The sequence below is a fragment of the Phodopus roborovskii genome, unplaced genomic scaffold (assembly GCF_943737965.1).
Source record: "Phodopus roborovskii unplaced genomic scaffold, PHOROB, whole genome shotgun sequence".
In the NCBI taxonomy this organism is placed as follows: domain Eukaryota; kingdom Metazoa; phylum Chordata; class Mammalia; order Rodentia; family Cricetidae; genus Phodopus; species Phodopus roborovskii.
Genome location: NW_026126540.1, coordinates 7,837,654 through 7,855,829, shown reverse-complemented (window position 1 = coordinate 7,855,829; position 18,176 = coordinate 7,837,654). Strand labels below are relative to the sequence as shown.

Genomic DNA, 18,176 nt, shown 5'->3' with positions numbered 1-18,176 from the left:
CTAGACACCAAAGGATAGCTGAAAACATGGTTATTAATTAACTTGAGATGGCAGAGAGGTATATTTATATAAACTACTTTAAGGGTAAGGCTTCAGCAATTGAATGATGAACAGAAGAACATTAAATGCTGATAAGCTTATGAAACTGCAATATAAGTTTATGAGTAGTCAATATATATCCGAGCAATTTTCTCTAACCATTACTTTAATAGCCTTGTCCCACTCCAACACAACACAGCAAATAGAACAGGCTATGAGCTAAGGTAAGTCTCCAGGTCCCACTATATCTCTATGCTCATGTTTGTAAGCAAATATGTTTTTTATTTAATCATGTTAAAATTATTCTTATTTGCACTTTTTAATTGTCAAGTAGATAATGTAGCATTCTAAGTATGTTGCTTGTTCTAAAAGTAGATAAACAAATTCAAATTTTATAAGATAGAAGCATATTTTTTAAGCTTGTAGCACATTTTAGTTCAAATGTAGGTGTTATATTGGTATTTTAAAAATATTCTTATAGCAGAAAATAGATTTGATCATAAAAATTACCATAAAGCTTCAAGTAATTTGAAAGTACTTTTTAAATAAAATCTGCATAGGCAAAATATATTCTAAATTTAATCCATATTTAACAATTTCTAACAGAACTATAAAATAACATCCATCAAACTACCATCTAATACTGTATCATTGATGTAAAATTGGTTATTAATGATAACTGATGAAGTGTTGCTCAAAATTAGTATGATCTAAACAATTGCTGCAATTTTCACTAACAAAAATGGATCATTTTAGCCCTTATTGTTTTTGAATAGTTATTCCTAGTCTCATTTTTGTATATGACTTTTTCCTTGTTTTCTACATAAAGGAAAGTTGGTGTCATGATACTATGAATTTTCACTTGATTTTTGCTGTATTATATTAGACTTTTAAAAATATATGTCTTTAGCTTTTGGTTTTTAAGATCACAATATAATTCCATTACATGCCTCTGGATTTTCCTCTGACCAAAACTCTTCCCTTTACTCTCTTTTAAATTTGTGGCTTCTTTGTTTTTCATTGTTGTTACATATATAATTGCCCTCAGCTCTGCTGCCTTAGAAATTAATACTCAAGATTCAAAATTAATTGTGGATTACTGAAAAAAATTACATTTAAGCACAAATTTCTTTGTTCCTTCAGATGGCAAAGAAGAAATTCAGTGGATTAGAAATCTCTCTGATTGTCCTCTTCATCATAGTAACAATAATAGCTATTGCTCTAGTTGTTGTTTTAGCAACAAAGGTGCCTGCTGTGGAAGGTAAGTAATACTATTCATTTTATACAGTGAAGTTAAGGGAAATTATACAGTGAAGTGTTAAAAATACTATTGGTGCCTGTGAGGCTGAATTAATTAACTAACTTTTACAAGTTTCAAGTTGAAAATTATATATATATATATATATATATATAATTTTCCTTATTTTACATATTAATACCAGTTCCCTCCCCCTCCCATGCCCCCCAGAAACATTCCATCTCATTCCACTTCATTCCAGAGGGATGGGATGCCTTCCAGGACGGATCATCAAAATCTGTAAAGTCATTTGGAGTATGGTCTGGGGCCTCCTTCCTGCCTCTAGACTAAGGGAGTATCTCTCCATGGGAAATGTGCTCCCAAAGTCCTTTCGTGCACCAGGGATACATCCTGGTTCCACTGTTAGAGGTCCCTTAGACTGCCCAGGCCTTCTAATTGAGACCCATGCCTATAATTCACACCACCAGAGACACTAGAATACAAGGAGGAACCTAATAGATTCATTCAAACAAGGTCCCTCAAAGAAGGGGAAAGAAACAAGATCTCTTGAGATATTGGGAGGGGGTGTCAGTGAGTAGAGAGGCAGTTAAGAGAAAGAGAATGGGGGATAGGAGAACATGTGGGACTAGGAAGATTGAGTCTGGGGATGAATAGTAAAGATTAAAAAAGGCGAAACCATAATAGGGAGAATCATTATAGGTTTGAAGAGAAAACTGGCTCTAGAGAAATGTCCAGAGACCTACAAGGATCACCTAACTAACAGTCTGAACAACAGTGGAGAGGCTACCTTAAATGCCCTTCTCTGACAATGAGATTGACAACTAACTTATGTGGCATCATAGAGCCATCAGCTGGTAGCTGAAGGAAACAGAAGCAGACACCTACAGCTAAACACTAAGCCAAACTCCTGGAATCCAGTTGCAGAGAGGGAGGAATGATAAGAAAAGGGGTCAAGATCAGGCTTCAGAAACCGATAGAGACAGCTGACCTGAATAAGGAGGAACTCATGGACCCCAGACTGATAGCTGGGAAACCAGCATTGGACCAAATCAGATGCCCTCTTACTTTTATAAGCATGCAATTGCATCCACCCAAGCAATGAATAAACAAATGAACTCAAAATAGTTTTTAAAGAACTTATCAAAAGTCACATGAAATATGAAGAACTCAGTGTCCCAAAACTGATACAGCATTTTCTGTCCACTGGAGTCTGATGTTTTCAATGGACAGCACTACAACCAACCAACCTTAGTGTATTTCCCAGAATACATTATTCAACAATGAGAAATGAAGTAAAGAGGAAAAGTATTAGAACAGATGGAATAACTTGCCAGTGGGATCTCCTTCATTACCCATTTCATCACTCAGTTTGGAGGATGACTAGATTTTTGCTTAAGGTTTTTAGAAATCTGAACAGGGCATGGATGGTATTGACAGCATTCTCTTTGTCCTTGCTATGGTTGATGAAATACAGAGTACATGACAAAGTGCAAAATAGATGTCTAATGAACTTTTCCTATCCTAACCAGAGTTACATATTGTTACATATTGACAATAATAGGCAAATTGTCTCTTCCACTACCATTCTCTATTAAGTTAGTAAGAAATGAAAAGAATGTCATATAGCACACTTTAGTTAAACACCAGTTACAGGTCCTATGACTGTCATTATCATACCTTCTCCCTATTGTTGACATCTCTATAAAGACAATATTCATCTCTACTAGAAATCAGACTGTACATATAATTTTAAAATATTATTTAAACGTGTTTACTGACCAAGTCTTGAAATTTTAGGTTTTTGAGAATCAGAAGTTGATTTCATTTTAATTATCAAATCTCCTTGGTAAACAAAGTACTCATTCCTTGAAAAATGTGTAACAACATTTTTTACTATTTTCTTCTTACAGAAAATCAAAGTTCATCTGGTACTGGAAAATGTCCCACTGAGCCACATGATCCTATCAATGAGAGAATAAACTGCATCCCAGAACAAACTCCAACACAGGTCTGCCAAAAATGCTCCGGATGATTTTAGGAATATATAAACCATCACATGAAGATAATGCTCAATATATGTTAACTCCATATTATAACATATCTAAGCATAAAATTTACTCATGCTTACAATTACTTCAGTGGATAAATACATGACAGAATTGATATTGATGAGCCTACTGTCAAATCCTTTGTTCATTTCAAGTTATTATATTAATTATCATTCATACTTATCAAATTATTATTGATTTATAAACTTTTATATAATTTTCGTTTCTCTTACTGCTTCTTAATTCATAATCTGTGATAGCACATGGCCCTTCAGTAACACTTGAATATATTTTAAATTATATTATTTGTAGTGACAGCATTAAGAAGTTTTTTAGAAAATTAAATATGACATATTTTTCAATATATTTATATTTTATTTTATGACAATTAGTAGAGATTGGTAGCTGATTGGATTCATGTAATCATATATTGACTCAGACTTTTTAATTCAGAAAATTTGTGAAAATAAAAGTCAATAAGTATATGTCTTTTATGTCTCTATTTGGCTAATTCTATAAATATTGTGTTTGAATCTTACTTTGACATTCCCCATCAAACAAAATAAAATATTTACCACACCTATATTTATTATAATTTACATGGGATTTTCTCATTTCCTTATCAAAAACTATATAATTAATGGAGTATTCATAATAATATTAAACTTAGTAATAACTACTATTGCTCATTAGTGAAGCACCTAAATGGATCAATTGTTACTGTTACAGATGGAGGAAAGTGTATATTCTGATTAGTACTGTTTTCAATAAATGATTTAAGATTAGCCCTGAATATATATAGGAAGAATATAGGTCTTTTAGAAAATTAACATATAAAAATTAGCTTTAATATTAGCTTTTGGTCTTCATTGAATCCATTAAGATACTAAAAAATATTTCCATTTTCATGTGCTTAGTAACAAACTAGTAGCAATAAACTTAGTTATAACATAAGCTCATGAAATAAACAAATTCAACTTCAGCAAATATATCTGCATTTGTCACACAAGAACACAATGTGAGTTCATCATTGTGTTTCATGCCTCTGATTCCAGCCACTGGAGAAACCAATGGAAGATGGTCATAAGTCTGAGGCTAGCCTAAGTATATTCTCCAAGGGTACAAGCCCAATGCACTTCAGCAGATAGAATGCTTACAAAGCATTGTAAGGTCTGGTATGGATTCAAAGAAAGTAAAATGAAGCTTAGGTAGAAAGAAACAGTGACAGAAAGGGCATTTCTTCACATTTAGATAAAACAAACAAACATAAAACAGAAACAGAAAGCTTGGTCAAAATAGTTTAAATGAAATTATGTTATTAAATGAACTATCACTTTCTGTTAGCAGTCTTGACTTCCTATACTTCTTCATCTAGGAGTTGGAACTTGTGAGATTTTCCTATCCATAATGGAATATCCACTGCTTGTATTATTGTGCTAGTCTCATGTGCTTAGCCATATTGTTCATATTTCATGGGTGTATCCTCCCTTTCATATTTAGAAGACACTGTGTTACAATAGAGATCCTGTTCTTGAGCCTTGGGTGGAGAGGCATGTGGCTGTAAACATACATCAGTTGGAGCTAGAGAATACACCATTATTTTGTCTCTGTTTTGACAATTCGTGGCTTTTTTGTAATGGTCTCTGTCTTTTGTGAAAGATACTTCATACATCAGGAGTGAAATATCTACTTTTCTGAAGGTATCTAGAGATGACTTACTACTCATACTGTAGATAGTGCTTTTTGCTACCCTCATAGAATATTTCTTCAGAATTCACACCAGAAAAAAAAAACTTATTTTATAAGAACTACAATACACTTGTAGGAGGCTGCATGCTATAGCATTAGTTTAGTCTCTGTTTTTAGTAAGGTCTCATTGCCAAGTAAAGTAATTCTGGGAAGAAGAAGCAAGACCTTCCTACAACACTTCAACTTCAGGAAATAATTTTGTTTATATCACTGACTCAAATTAGTATTATATAAGTATGCAATCGAATTCTAATTATCATCTATACATGTAGTTATGGCACACAATTAAATAAGAATTGATAATTTTGCAATTTTATTCATGAGAATATTGAAAATATTATTTTAATGAGTTGTCAGTGTTTCTTAACCTTCTGTCTTTCAAGAAATTTAGAAAAAAACCTGAAATTAGAGAAGTAAATAAAAGTATTAAAAGTTTTAAATAAGAGGGAGAGCAACTAAACAAACAAAATAACAGTAAATTCCATTAAATGAACTAAAATTAATAACTAGTACTTTTAATGTTCATGTTATTTTTAAATTAATACGATCATATATGTATGTTGTGAGTTACATTATTCCTGCCAAGCATTTATGTCAACTTAAAGAGTTCCAAAACAGAATCTTATTTGGCAAAAGGGTTTTTAAAGATTAGTTTCTACTGTTGACTTTAAATGGAGAACATATGCAGGGTGACATACAGAATAAAAATGAATGAACATTAGTGGCAAGGAATGGCAACTCTTCTAAGAGTTACTGGATATCAAGGAAAAACTAGGCTTCTCTTCCAGACCCATAGAGTTAGGAGATTCCAACCAGCAGTGCTCTGAGAGAATATATTTCTTTTCCTTTAACTCACCTTTTATCTTATGGTTTTTATGGCAGCCACGGGAAAGTACTAATAAAGTATATTTTGATAAATTTGCTGTAATTTCACTTTGATAATATTTTAGCTTACAAAAATATGTTAATAATGTACTTGATTTTTGTTTTATAAACATAACCTCCCACCTTTTCTGATTGTGGTTGAACTAAATTAAAACAAAACATCTCAGAAAGACTGATATATGCCCATTGTTTTACTTATTTTACAGCATATTTTTGTGTGTTGGAGGACTTTTTGACAGGTTACTCAACTAGACATAAAATTGTCAAAACAAAGGCTTTACAGACTTGATGTTATCAGAGGTGTAAACTGATTCTTTTGTACTCTTGTGTGTAATGCATATAAGTGCATGTTTCTGTGAATATGTAAAGAAGAAGGTTTTTCCTCTCACAACTGGTTTTGTCACTCCTCCATGCCAGCCCCAATTAACACACTGAGGCTCTGTATTTGATATAATGCTGTTGGCCAGTTACTTGTTTCTCATCGGCTAGCTCTGTCTTAAGTATTAACCCATTTCTGTTAATCTAATATTTCCATGTGCTTTCATTTTACTGGGGAATGGGGCCTGCATCTCGTCTCACCAGTCTCTCCATGTTGACTCCTCCTTACTACTTCCTCTTTCCTCCTTGTCTCCTAATCCCTCATATCTTGCTTTCCTATTGGCCAACAGTGCTTTATTCATTAACCAGTATGAGAAACATATTTACAGAATGATATCTCCCATCATCTCCTCTTTTCTGTCTATATAAAAAGGTGGGTTTTAACCTTAACATAGCAAAATATATAACACAACTGTTATCAAGTAAAAATCACGGTTAACAATATTTAGTCCATTAGTTAAAGTGATGTGAAGATAAAGACAAAGACACATAATTTCAGATGACTAACAAATACAAGTTATAAAGCTTCTCACAAAAATTATTATGAAAATATTGTGCCAGTGTTCAAATTGTAAAACTGTGACATAACTGAAAAATGTATTATATGGATATACTCTTTTGTTGGTGATAATGTTCAACCATGCCATTCAACATTTTAAGTATGCATGCATTTATGGCTTTTTATACTTTGCATGATTTTTTTATATATAGTAAGTAAAGTAGTCACCATAAATCAATATTTTATATTGTTTATGAAATTATGGAAATTTGTTTTGACTATTTAAATAACTCAAGTGCTAAGAGGATTAGCTAATAAGTGGTTGAAAACTTGTTATAAAACTTTAGGCTGAGACTGCGATTAAGTAGTTGAGCAGTTACCTAGCATGCCCAGAGGCCTGCTCATAAGCCCTAGTCATTGCTACGAGTGAAATGGTCTTGAATTTAATCTATATTTTTATTTATGTAGCTTCACCTCCTTTTGATGCTGAATGAATACAACATAAGATTTCAAATTCATCTGTTTTAGTCATTATCAGGATGAAGCAGAAATCTTAATTATTAAGAGGGCAAAATGTTTTATAATGTGTGTGCTTAGAGTGGTAACAGTAAGCAAAATAGATACTAGTACTTCTGATTCCAGTTAATGAATTATGTTATTCATTAAAAATATTTACCAGGCAACATGTGAAGAGCGTGGCTGTTGCTGGCGCCCATGGAACAACTCGATCATTCCTTGGTGCTTCTTTGTAAAAAATCATGGCTATAATGCTGAGTCAGTAACTACAAAAGATACTGGTAAGGATTTTCCCCGTAACAATAGTTCAGAATATGTTTTGGTTGGTAGTCAATTTTAAGTTTTTCTTGGAAAGTAGCTTTGATAGAATTCAAGTACATACAGCAAAATGTTTAAAGCTCTATTGAGGCATTTCCATGGTTTCATTATGCAATACAAACATAAAAAAGAAACAGTCATTTGTGATACCATAAGAAAATTACTAATATAAGATAAATTCCTAATAGTTGTTAGTATCCATAATTTATCTTAATTTTATGTGCTTCTCTCCTGTCTTTCTTTAAGGACTTGAAGCCAAACTGAACAGGATCCCTTCTCCTACTCTATTTGGAGAAGACATTAATAGTGTCCTCCTCACAACTCACAGTCAAACCTCAAATCGTTTGCGGTTCAAGGTTTGACTTTTACCATTACTAAAGATTTACTTCTGTTTATTTTCCATATGCAAACTCTCTCTCTCTCTCTCTGTCTCTCTCTGTCTCTCTCTTTTTACTCTCTCTCTCTCTCTCTCTCTCTCTCTCTCTCTGTGTGTGTGTGTGTGTGTGTGTGTGTGTGTATGTGTGTGTGTGATGAGAGCAGTACCCATAGAGGCCAGCAGAAGCTGGTGCATATACATGGTTAGGAGACCCCATGGATATGCTGAGAACAGATTCAAGATCCTCTGTAAGAGCTGCAAGAGATATTAATTATAGAATCATCTCTCCAGCCTTTATCACACTCTTTGTCCTTTCCTTGTGTTGTCCACCATGAGAAATACTTATCAAAAATTATGTATTATATTTAAAATACGTAAGTTATTGTCTTCAGAAAATTTAGTGCTCACAAAATGTTTGTATTAAAGACGTGTAACTATGGTCTCTATGGGAATGTTATTTAAAAATGTATATCATTTGTATATTTTGTGTGTAGGGATGTGTTGCCTCTGTGAATGAATGTTTTTGTACCATGGGTCTGTACAATGCCTGTTGAAGCCAGAAACAGGAAATAGGACCTGGAAATGGTGTTACAAGTATCTGTTAATCACTGTGTGGGTCTTGGGAATTGAATCTAGGTCCTCTCACTGCAAGGCCAGGATATTAATTTAAAATTTGATTTGATAAAAATTAATAATGCTCTATAAACTTAATAATGCTCTATAAATGCAAAGGATGAAACTTTATTCTTAAGATTAAAGTAAGACTGCTAGCTTGTAGAAGGGGGCTAGTCATGTGCACATGCATTCACATACACGCATATAATTTGGAGAAGCAAATAATGACTTTGCAAATATTTAGGAATATATTAAAAATAAATGACAAGTTGTACATGAATTAAGAAAAATTTTCACTGATAAGAATAGAACATATATGAATAAATATGCTGAAAAAGGGATGTATTACCATAATGTAGGACCAAAATTACCATTTAAAACTCTTGTAGTGAGTAGGGTTTTGTTGTTGTTGTTGTTGTTTTTGTTTGTCTGTTTTTTTCTTATTTTGTTTTGTTTATTTAGACAAAGTTTCTCTGTATAGTAGTCATGGTTGTTCTTAAAATCACTTTGTAGACCAGTGAACTTAAGAAATCTCCCTGCCTCTGCCTCCTGAGTGCTGGACTGAAGTCATGTGTCACCATGTCCAGGCATTTTAAATTTCTTTATTCACTGTTGCAAAGAACTACAATAAAGCTAGTATTCAAACAACAGATAAAGAGATAATTATACATGTATGTCTGTGTGTGTGTGTGTGTGTGCATGTGTGAATTGTATGTTATTCCTTTCTATAGAAAATGTAATCACAAAATATAAAAGAATAATGGGTAGAGGATTTACTGAATAGAGGTAATAAGCAGTAGTTATGAAAGAAGACATATACTTATTTTCTAGTTTTAATCCTGTCAAGATGATGGACTAATTCATAGAAAATATCTGTCCTGAAAGCTTCAAATCCAATGGGAAGCTTCCCAGCTTCCATTCTAATTTCATTCATAATCTACAGATTCACTGTGATGTGTCCATTTTGGGTATAGTTAATTTTTGTGAGGTTTTCTTTTTCTAGTAAATTTTAATAAAGCATTTAAAAATATAAATTAAAATATTCAGCACAGATAGGAATATCTCTAAAAATAGATACCTATAGCACTTAAAAGGCTAGTTTTAAATGATACTTAGTAAAAATATCTTTCTTATATCATTAATAAATATATTTACCCAATCATAGAGAAAATATCTTAACTAAATATAATTGTTTCTTAAGAATTGGTATTGTTTATTCCTGCACAATCATTAAAATGTTAAACTTATATTGTGACATTAATAGATATTTTATAAAGTCATGTATATTTCAGGGCTTGTATACAGTAAATCGTAGGTGGGGATATCTCTGTTTACTCTTCATGTATTAAAATCTTGGCAGATTACAGATCCAAATAATAAAAGATACGAAGTGCCACATCAATTTGTAAAGGATGTTCCTGGAATCCCGGCAGCTGACACACTTTATGATGTGCAGGTCACACAAAAACCTTTCAGCATCAAAGTGAGCAGGAAAAGCAACAACAGAATCTTGTAAGTTATGTTTTTATTTTGCATTTACATCAGTCCAGACTGGTGGCCAATTTTATTCTCTTCACAGAGGATAAGAATGTCATATCAGTGCCAGTTCACAAAGAATGTCCCCAAAAAAGTATAAGTAAAGATCTATAAATGTTTGATGATGAAATAATTTTTATTCCCATTAAAGAAATAAACCAAAACAAAAATTTTAAAACATCAATTAATCCTAACCAAAGTCAGAGATGGAGGAAAGTGTTAGTAAAGTGTCAATCATCAATATTAGTCACATGTAATAATGTTTGCTATATACATTATCGTCATTATTTCTTCTTCCTTTAAGAATGTTCAAAATTTAACCAAAATTTCTATTTAATGAGGTATGAATTTCCATAATAATATCAAAACATTTATTTACAGAGATCAAGTTAAATACAAGCTGAATATTTTCATTTAGAATGCATTGTCTAGGGCAAGTAGTAACTGTTTCAAAGAATTTAGTAACTTCTTGTAAGAATTTCAGGTTTCATACAGGTAGCATTCATGCATGAATATACACAGAGATACCCACATACACACACACACATACACACACAAAGTATATATATAACAAGAATTACTAATAAAAATGTATAGTTTTAAAGAGAGTAAACAGGAATATGGGAAGGTCGGAAAGTTTGGGTGAGGAGGGGAAGGGGCAATAATATAGTAATTATAATCTCAAAAATAATTGTTTTAAAAATAAAAAGAATTTATAATAGAGAAAAATGAAGATATAGGCTTTTATGTTATCAGGGAACATGGAAGAGTGTTGAAAACAAAGACTCATAAATTTAGTGCAACTAAATAGGTTTGGGCATTTTTATAATTTGCTTTATGCTCTTTCCTAAAAAGTACTTAATTCTGATCAGAGTAGTCCAAAACAGAAAATTAAATACTTCACTGTATCAATTACATGTGAACTCTAGAAAATTCTAACCACAGAACTGAGTAACACTATGCTTGATTCTGGGTGGTGGAAGATCGGATACTTTTGCTAATGAGTTAGCCATAAAGAATATGTTTTTAAGTTTTTTGCATGACACCTTTAATTGATATTTGAATTGCAGAATACTATTTGTGGTCTATGAAAATATGACTTGCTTTATTTATTTATTCATTTTTCTATTATTTATGCATAAATCACATCTTTGTAACACACATGTTAGTGATAGTTATATTCTGCAACTGTGAGGGGGAATAGAAGGTAGGATGCCTGTAAAAAACTGTACTGATGAAAGTGAAGTTATGTGGATACCATAAACATATTTATGGAACAATTTGTATTTTCTCCAATCATGACTGCAGCTGATGGTTGATACATTAGAAATCAAATATCCTGGATGATGTCTACATTTAACTATAACAAGGCAGCATGTCATCTATGCATATACAGTTTCTTTTTCTTTTGTGGTTCAGGTTTGACACCAGTGTTGGTCCACTGGTGTATTCCAACCAATATTTGCAGATTTCAACAAAACTTCCAAGTGAATATATTTATGGCTTTGGGGAACATATTCATAAGAGATTTCGTCATGACTTATACTGGAAAACGTGGCCAATCTTTACTCGAGATGAACTTCCTGGTGATGTATGAGACTATCTTGGCTTTATACACTAAATAATTACACTGGAGAAGTTGATACATTCATGCCATTTCTCAATATTATTTTATGACTTTGCTGAATAAGTTTTTTACATATCAGAAATACCTATCTTAGAATTATACTTATTTTCAATTTATTTTAAAATATGCTTGACAAACTGAGTATCATGTTTACTGTATCATTTTCAAACATAACTTGTTTGTATTGTTCCTCCCCCTACCTCTTTAGAAAACGTTCATCTTCCTGCTTCCAAACTTGTACTGCCTACCCCTAGTACCCTTTCTACTTCTTCTGTCTCAAGTTTTCTGTTACACTTCCCCTTTCTCAACTTCTATTTCTCATCACATTTTTCTTCTGTTTACATGATGAGTAACTGGAAGAGTGAAAGAGAAAAATGGAAGGATTTGGTTTAAAACCAGTACTTAAATCTGAGAAGAAACATATGGACATGTAGCATTTGTCTTTCTGAGTCCAGATTAATTAGGTCATTGTTGTATTTTCCAGCTCCATTCATTTCCCACTAAACTTCATTTTTTAAAAACCAACTAAGCACATGTCTTTAATCCCAGCATTTGGGAGGCAGAGTCATGCAGATCTCTGTAAATTCAAAGTCAGCCTGGTCAATAGATCTAGTTCCAGGACAGTTTCCAAAGCAATGCAGGGAAACCTGTCTTGAAAAACAAAACAAAACAAGAAAAATTGATGTGTATATTTAACACATCTTTGTCATTCATTCATTAGGTGATGGGCATCTACTCTGGTCTTTTCCCTCCCTTGCTAATGTGAATAGAGTAGCTATAAACCTAGATATGAAGACATCTTTGTTGTAGGATATGGAGTCCTTTGAGTATATGTCAGTAATATGGTAATCAGTACCATATTGCATCAGTAATATGGTAATTTTCTTTTTAAATTTTTAAGGAACTTCCTTACTGATTTCCAGTTTACATTCCCAACATGCAATTTACACAATCCTTATCTGGGTTTTCAGCAGGTTGTTTTCTTTTTTGTTAATTAAAAACAAAAAATACCAGGTGTTGGTAGAGTTCACCTTTAACTCCTACACTCAGGAGGCAAAGGCAGGAGGATCTCTGTGAGTTCAAGGCTAGCCTCATCTACAGCTCCAGTGTCAAGATAGGCTCCAAAGCTGCAGAATAGCCCTGCCTCGGAAACCTCCCACCTCCCAATTATTTGTTTAATTTTTATATGTGTTTGAATTTTGTCTGCACTTATGTGTATGCCTATGACCTGCAGAGGTCACACAAGGTCTGGGATCCCCTGGAACTGGAGTTATTGATGGTTCAGGGCTTTCTTGTGGCTGGGGGAAATAGAACTCTGGTCCTCTGTAAGACTTTTCATGTACCACTGGCCAATTCTCCAGTTCTCCTTGGTTTTGTTGATGATAACTAGTCTTATGTAAATGAAACAGAATCTAAATGCTGTTTTAGTTTGCATTTTCCTGAGGAATAAGGATATTGAATACATTTTAACATATTTATTGGTCTTTCATGTTGTGTTTTCTCAGAGCTACCTATTTGATAATATCAGTTGATTATCAGATTTGTTCTTTGGGTGTCTTGCAGTTCTTTGTATATTCTAGTTATTAAACAATCTGTCTGTAACACACCTATCAACTATTTTCTCTAGTTCCTAAGACTATCTCTGTTTTGCTCATAGCTTCTTTGCCATGAGGATTTAAATTTCCCATTATCTAAGACTCCACCCCTTTTGCCATTAGAGACATTAGAGACTTGATCAGTGTGTTCTTTGTGCCTAAACTCTTAATTTACTTTTTCTCCACTAATTTAAACATTTTGAAGTTTTGAAATTAAGAACTTTAAGCAATTTTGAGTTAATTTATATGAATTTTAACCAGTAAAGTTCTGTATACCTAGTTTATCTTAATGAAAACTGATAGAAAAATATCTTCCCTGAGTGCTTGAACATGTATCTTTAGCTAATGACTGCTTTTCATTTTAGTTTTGTATTTTATTATTCTAATTTTGGTCCTCTTGTAGTTAAAGACAATGGGATGGAACAATTCCAAATACCGGGATCTGCATAGGATGAAGTGTCTACATAATTTAGTCACCATTCCTTGCAATTTTGTCGACTTCCTCCTTATCTTAGCACACAATCACCCAAAACATCTCTTTTTACAAGGGAAATTATTTATTTGTAAAATATACAGCAACTTAAGATTATTTGTACTTTACACACTGGATTATATTATGTACCATGTTATAAGAACTTCTCCAAGATTTCCCCATTAAGAATTAAACTTCTATAACTTTCTAGTGTCTCTTACTTTAAGAGTGTGTTTTGTTTTCTTCATGAATTTTTTTTTCTTGTACATGGAGCATACAAAGCTAAAATATCAACATCTAAAGTTATTTTTATTTATTATTTAGTTACCTTTATTATTGTTATACACCACTGCTAACACTATTTCTCCAAAATGAGTAAATGGATAGAAGTTTCAAAGAACTTCTCTTGGTACAAAACTACTGATGAATTCAAGCATCTGTTTTTGGTGCTTACAGCATTTAGCTCTGAAATGAACACCAGGCTGAAAATTTCTTCATTCTTTGTATACAGCTGTTCTTTTAAGCATCTGTATAAAACCAGTTAGAAAGATTTAACTTTCCATTTGTCATCGCTTTTAGGGCTTACCGGTATCATCCCAAGTTCTCATCTGCTCTTGATAAATACACTGCAGAATCTAAGACAGACATATTTCTATGTTCCTTATGAAAAACAATTGGTCCTGATGGGTGTGCCATAATATCAGCATAGCTTATTCAAATATATTTAATTCTAATAAACCAAAAAATGAAAGTGTTCTATTCATACATGCTAAAACTTCCTTTTGCTAACATAAAATTATCTGAAGTATATTGTTATTTGTATACTATAATCTTACTACATATTATGTGATATATAGTGAGAGAAATTAATATAGAGCTGGATAATGATAAATTACAAAAGTAAATGGGTTTATAACACCCATTTTAGCATATTTTGCCTTCACTTTGGATTCAATTCAATGTTTGAAATTTGAACTTTACGTTTCAGAATAATCATAACCTGTATGGGCATCAGACATTCTTCATGGGCATTGAAGATAACACTGGAAAGTCATATGGTGTTTTTCTCATGAACAGTAATGCAATGGGTAAACATTATTTGATAATATTTACATGAAATTTATCTTGACATGTTTAAGTACTATTCCCATCATAGATATGTGACCTCAAAATAGTCTTGCAAATGATGACAGCATGTAAAATTTACTGGAAGTTTTTAAAATTTGGTTTTTGTAGTGACTGTTTCTATTTGGAAAGTATGCATTGTGTTGTAACACATAGGCAATCTCTTTCCCTTTATAATAAATCTGAAATGCATTCACACAAATAGGGCTTTCTTCAACTTCCCTGAAAAGATCTTTAACACACTACTTTTAGGAGGACAATGACAAAAACTAAAACTAACTAACAAACAAAAAATGAGAAAAGTCTTTGGGCCATAGAAAAAGTAAGTTCATTTCAAGTAATGCATAGACTTTTGTTTTATTTATTTTTTAAAATAAGTGTTATCATTTTATTTTTTTTCCATTTTACATTCCAACCCCAGTTCCTCCTCCCTCCCCTCCCTGTTTTCTCCTCCCACTTCATCCACTCCTCAGAGAGGATAAGGCATTCCTTGAGGAATCAACAAAGTCTGCAAACCAAATTGAGGCAGGTCTAAGCCCCACCCCTTGTATCAAAGATGAGCAAGGTATCCTAACACAAAGAATAGGCTCCAATAAGCCAGTTGATCCCCCTGGGATAGGTCCTGGTGCCACTGTCAGCTCTTCGCCTCCCTACCCCCACAGATCAAGTCACATAACTGTCATCCATATTCACAGTCTGTTTTGTTTTCTAAATGGATTGAGCAGAATATCTTAATACGTGATTTAATGCAGTTGAAAAGTTACAATTGTTCACCAAGAGAAGTATTTTCCACAATTATCTAGCTAATTACTTAAACAAGGTTAAGAACTTTTAGGACTTTCTTTTTTTAGAAATTAACGTGTGTTAATGTGATCTTTCAATTAATCTTAAATTGCAATAACTAATTAAGATACAATTTTGGCAAGACATTTCTTCATGCTAGGAGTCTGACCTTTTATGCCCTCCTCTGCAATTTCGAGAGGAAACTTGCCAAATCTGGAATGGGAAATCTTGGCTTTCCTGTCACAACCTTACCAGCAAAATCTTACTCTTTCTCAAAAGTTATTCTTATTTTCAATAGCTTACTTCTCCTTTAAAAAAATGAACATTATGTGTACTGATATCATTAGCAAGACACTGTTATTGAGTGTCAACAATTGTTTTTAACAATATGGACATTTCTCACATTATGTATATTTTTTTCTATTTCTATTTTGTAGAGATTTTTATCCAGCCAACTCCAATAGTTACTTACAGAGTTATTGGTGGTATACTAGATTTTTACATATTTCTTGGAGACACACCAGGAGAAGTAGTCCAACAATACCAAGAGGTTTGTTTCAGACAGAATTGTCAATTATCTCCTACAATAATTTGCTTTATAAGTTGTTTAAAAATTCTTGTTGCATATATATGACTTCTTACCTACATGTACTTGTATCAATATTTAAATACATGGGTTGATAAATATAATATATCCTTTATAATTAAATATTTTTATTCAGATTAATTTTTATGATGAGATATTTGATGTTAGAAGTGATATTTGTTTGAAACATTACATACTAAATCTTTATTTAGTCATTATTATTTTGACAGAATAAAGCAAAAGAAAGTTATAATTTTGGAGAATAGTAATAGTTAATGAAAATGTATGTCCTTGGCAATTTTGATCAAGATAGGAAATGTGGTGTGACAAAAAAGTGCCCCATTGTGTTAAACTTTCTTTTTCACTATGCTTTAATTCTTGTTATTAATTTTACATGATATGCAAATAGATTTTTGCAAGGTTTTTTTTTTTTAATCCTGAGTGTTTCTTTCACACAAAATACACAAAGGATGTGAGACAGTACAAAAACAATGTTTTATAAGAAAGTTCTGGGAGATTTTGAAGAAAAAAATAAAATTTAGATGGAATTTGTATTTATATCTTGTAGTTCAGTGAGTATTAGAGGAATAGTAGACCAATAGGCACATTAATACTAGTAATTCTAAAGACATTGTTCTTTTTTGAAACTAACTGTCCATTCATCTCAAGCTCATTGGAAGACCAGCAATGCCAGCATATTGGAATCTTGGCTTTCAACTAAGTCGCTGGAATTACCAGTCACTCGATGCAGTGAAAGAAGTAGTAAGAAGAAACCGGGAAGCTGGCATCCCATATGTAAGGACAAGCAGGGGTGCTATGGATTGGGATATGGAGGGCAAGCATTATAATAGGAAATGACTCATGGTGTTACGATACATGTAAACATAAAGTTTTTAGAGTGATGGTCTAGAACATTTATAATTATAAAACTGATTTGATGTTAAATGTATTCTATATCCATATATCGTGTTCATAGTTTGATTCAGTTTATTCCCTTTTTTCTGTGTTTATAATACATTTACATCATTTCTCACTTTCCTTTATATCCTCTATTTTATACATCCTTGCTTTGTTCAAAGTGATGGCATTTTTATTGCTTAAAATATATATACTTTTGAAAACCTTATCAGGATTTGAATTAAAATAAAAATATTTGTTCTTAATTTTAATTTAATTTTTGAGAATTCATAAATGAATGCTATATATAATCATTTGCACCTTCCTCCAACTTCAAATTTATTCTGTGTTCTCCTCAATCCTTCCCAAATTCTTAACTTCTTATTTAGTTATATTATGTACACAGAATTGTGTATATAAATACATCTTCCTGAGAACAATTACTGTTGCCTGTATGTATTTATGGAGGCCACTTTGGGTTAAGTAACCTATTCCAGGGCTTGTCCTTACAGAACATTGATTACCCCTATCTCAGCAGCCATTATTAATTAGCGATCATCATTTAAGGTTGGGACTTTGTGAGATTTCAAACTTCCATGCCGATAAACTTACTGGCATTGTCATTGAGCAGCTCAAGTTTAAGTGACTATATTATTAAGATTTCATGGTTCCACTTCCTGTTACATTTAAGACACTATCTCATGGAAGATGTCCTGGACTTCTGGTTTTTACAATCTTCCTGAACATTCTTCTGCAATATTCCTAAGTCTTTAGGCATTGCACTGTAGATGTATCAATCTGGGCTGAAGGCATCAGAATCAGCTGTTCTATGCTTTTGCACCAGTTGTGGATTACTGTAATGGTTTTCATTGGT

General features: G+C 32.4%; 1 protein-coding gene across 1 annotated transcript in view; it reads left to right on the top strand.

Annotated features, from left to right (window-relative positions):
• Positions 1–1,182: 1,182 nt before the first annotated feature.
• Positions 1,183–18,176, top strand: part of Si (sucrase-isomaltase) — a 77,033-nt gene continuing 60,039 nt past the window's right edge. The window contains exons 1-9 of the mRNA XM_051198819.1: positions 1,183–1,300; positions 3,208–3,305; positions 7,536–7,653; positions 7,937–8,046; positions 10,042–10,193; positions 11,637–11,808; positions 14,900–14,999; positions 16,257–16,369; positions 17,075–17,200. Of these exons, the coding sequence (XP_051054776.1) occupies positions 1,183–1,300; positions 3,208–3,305; positions 7,536–7,653; positions 7,937–8,046; positions 10,042–10,193; positions 11,637–11,808; positions 14,900–14,999; positions 16,257–16,369; positions 17,075–17,200 (1,107 nt within the window). The remainder of the gene's footprint in view (positions 1,301–3,207; positions 3,306–7,535; positions 7,654–7,936; positions 8,047–10,041; positions 10,194–11,636; positions 11,809–14,899; positions 15,000–16,256; positions 16,370–17,074; positions 17,201–18,176) is intronic.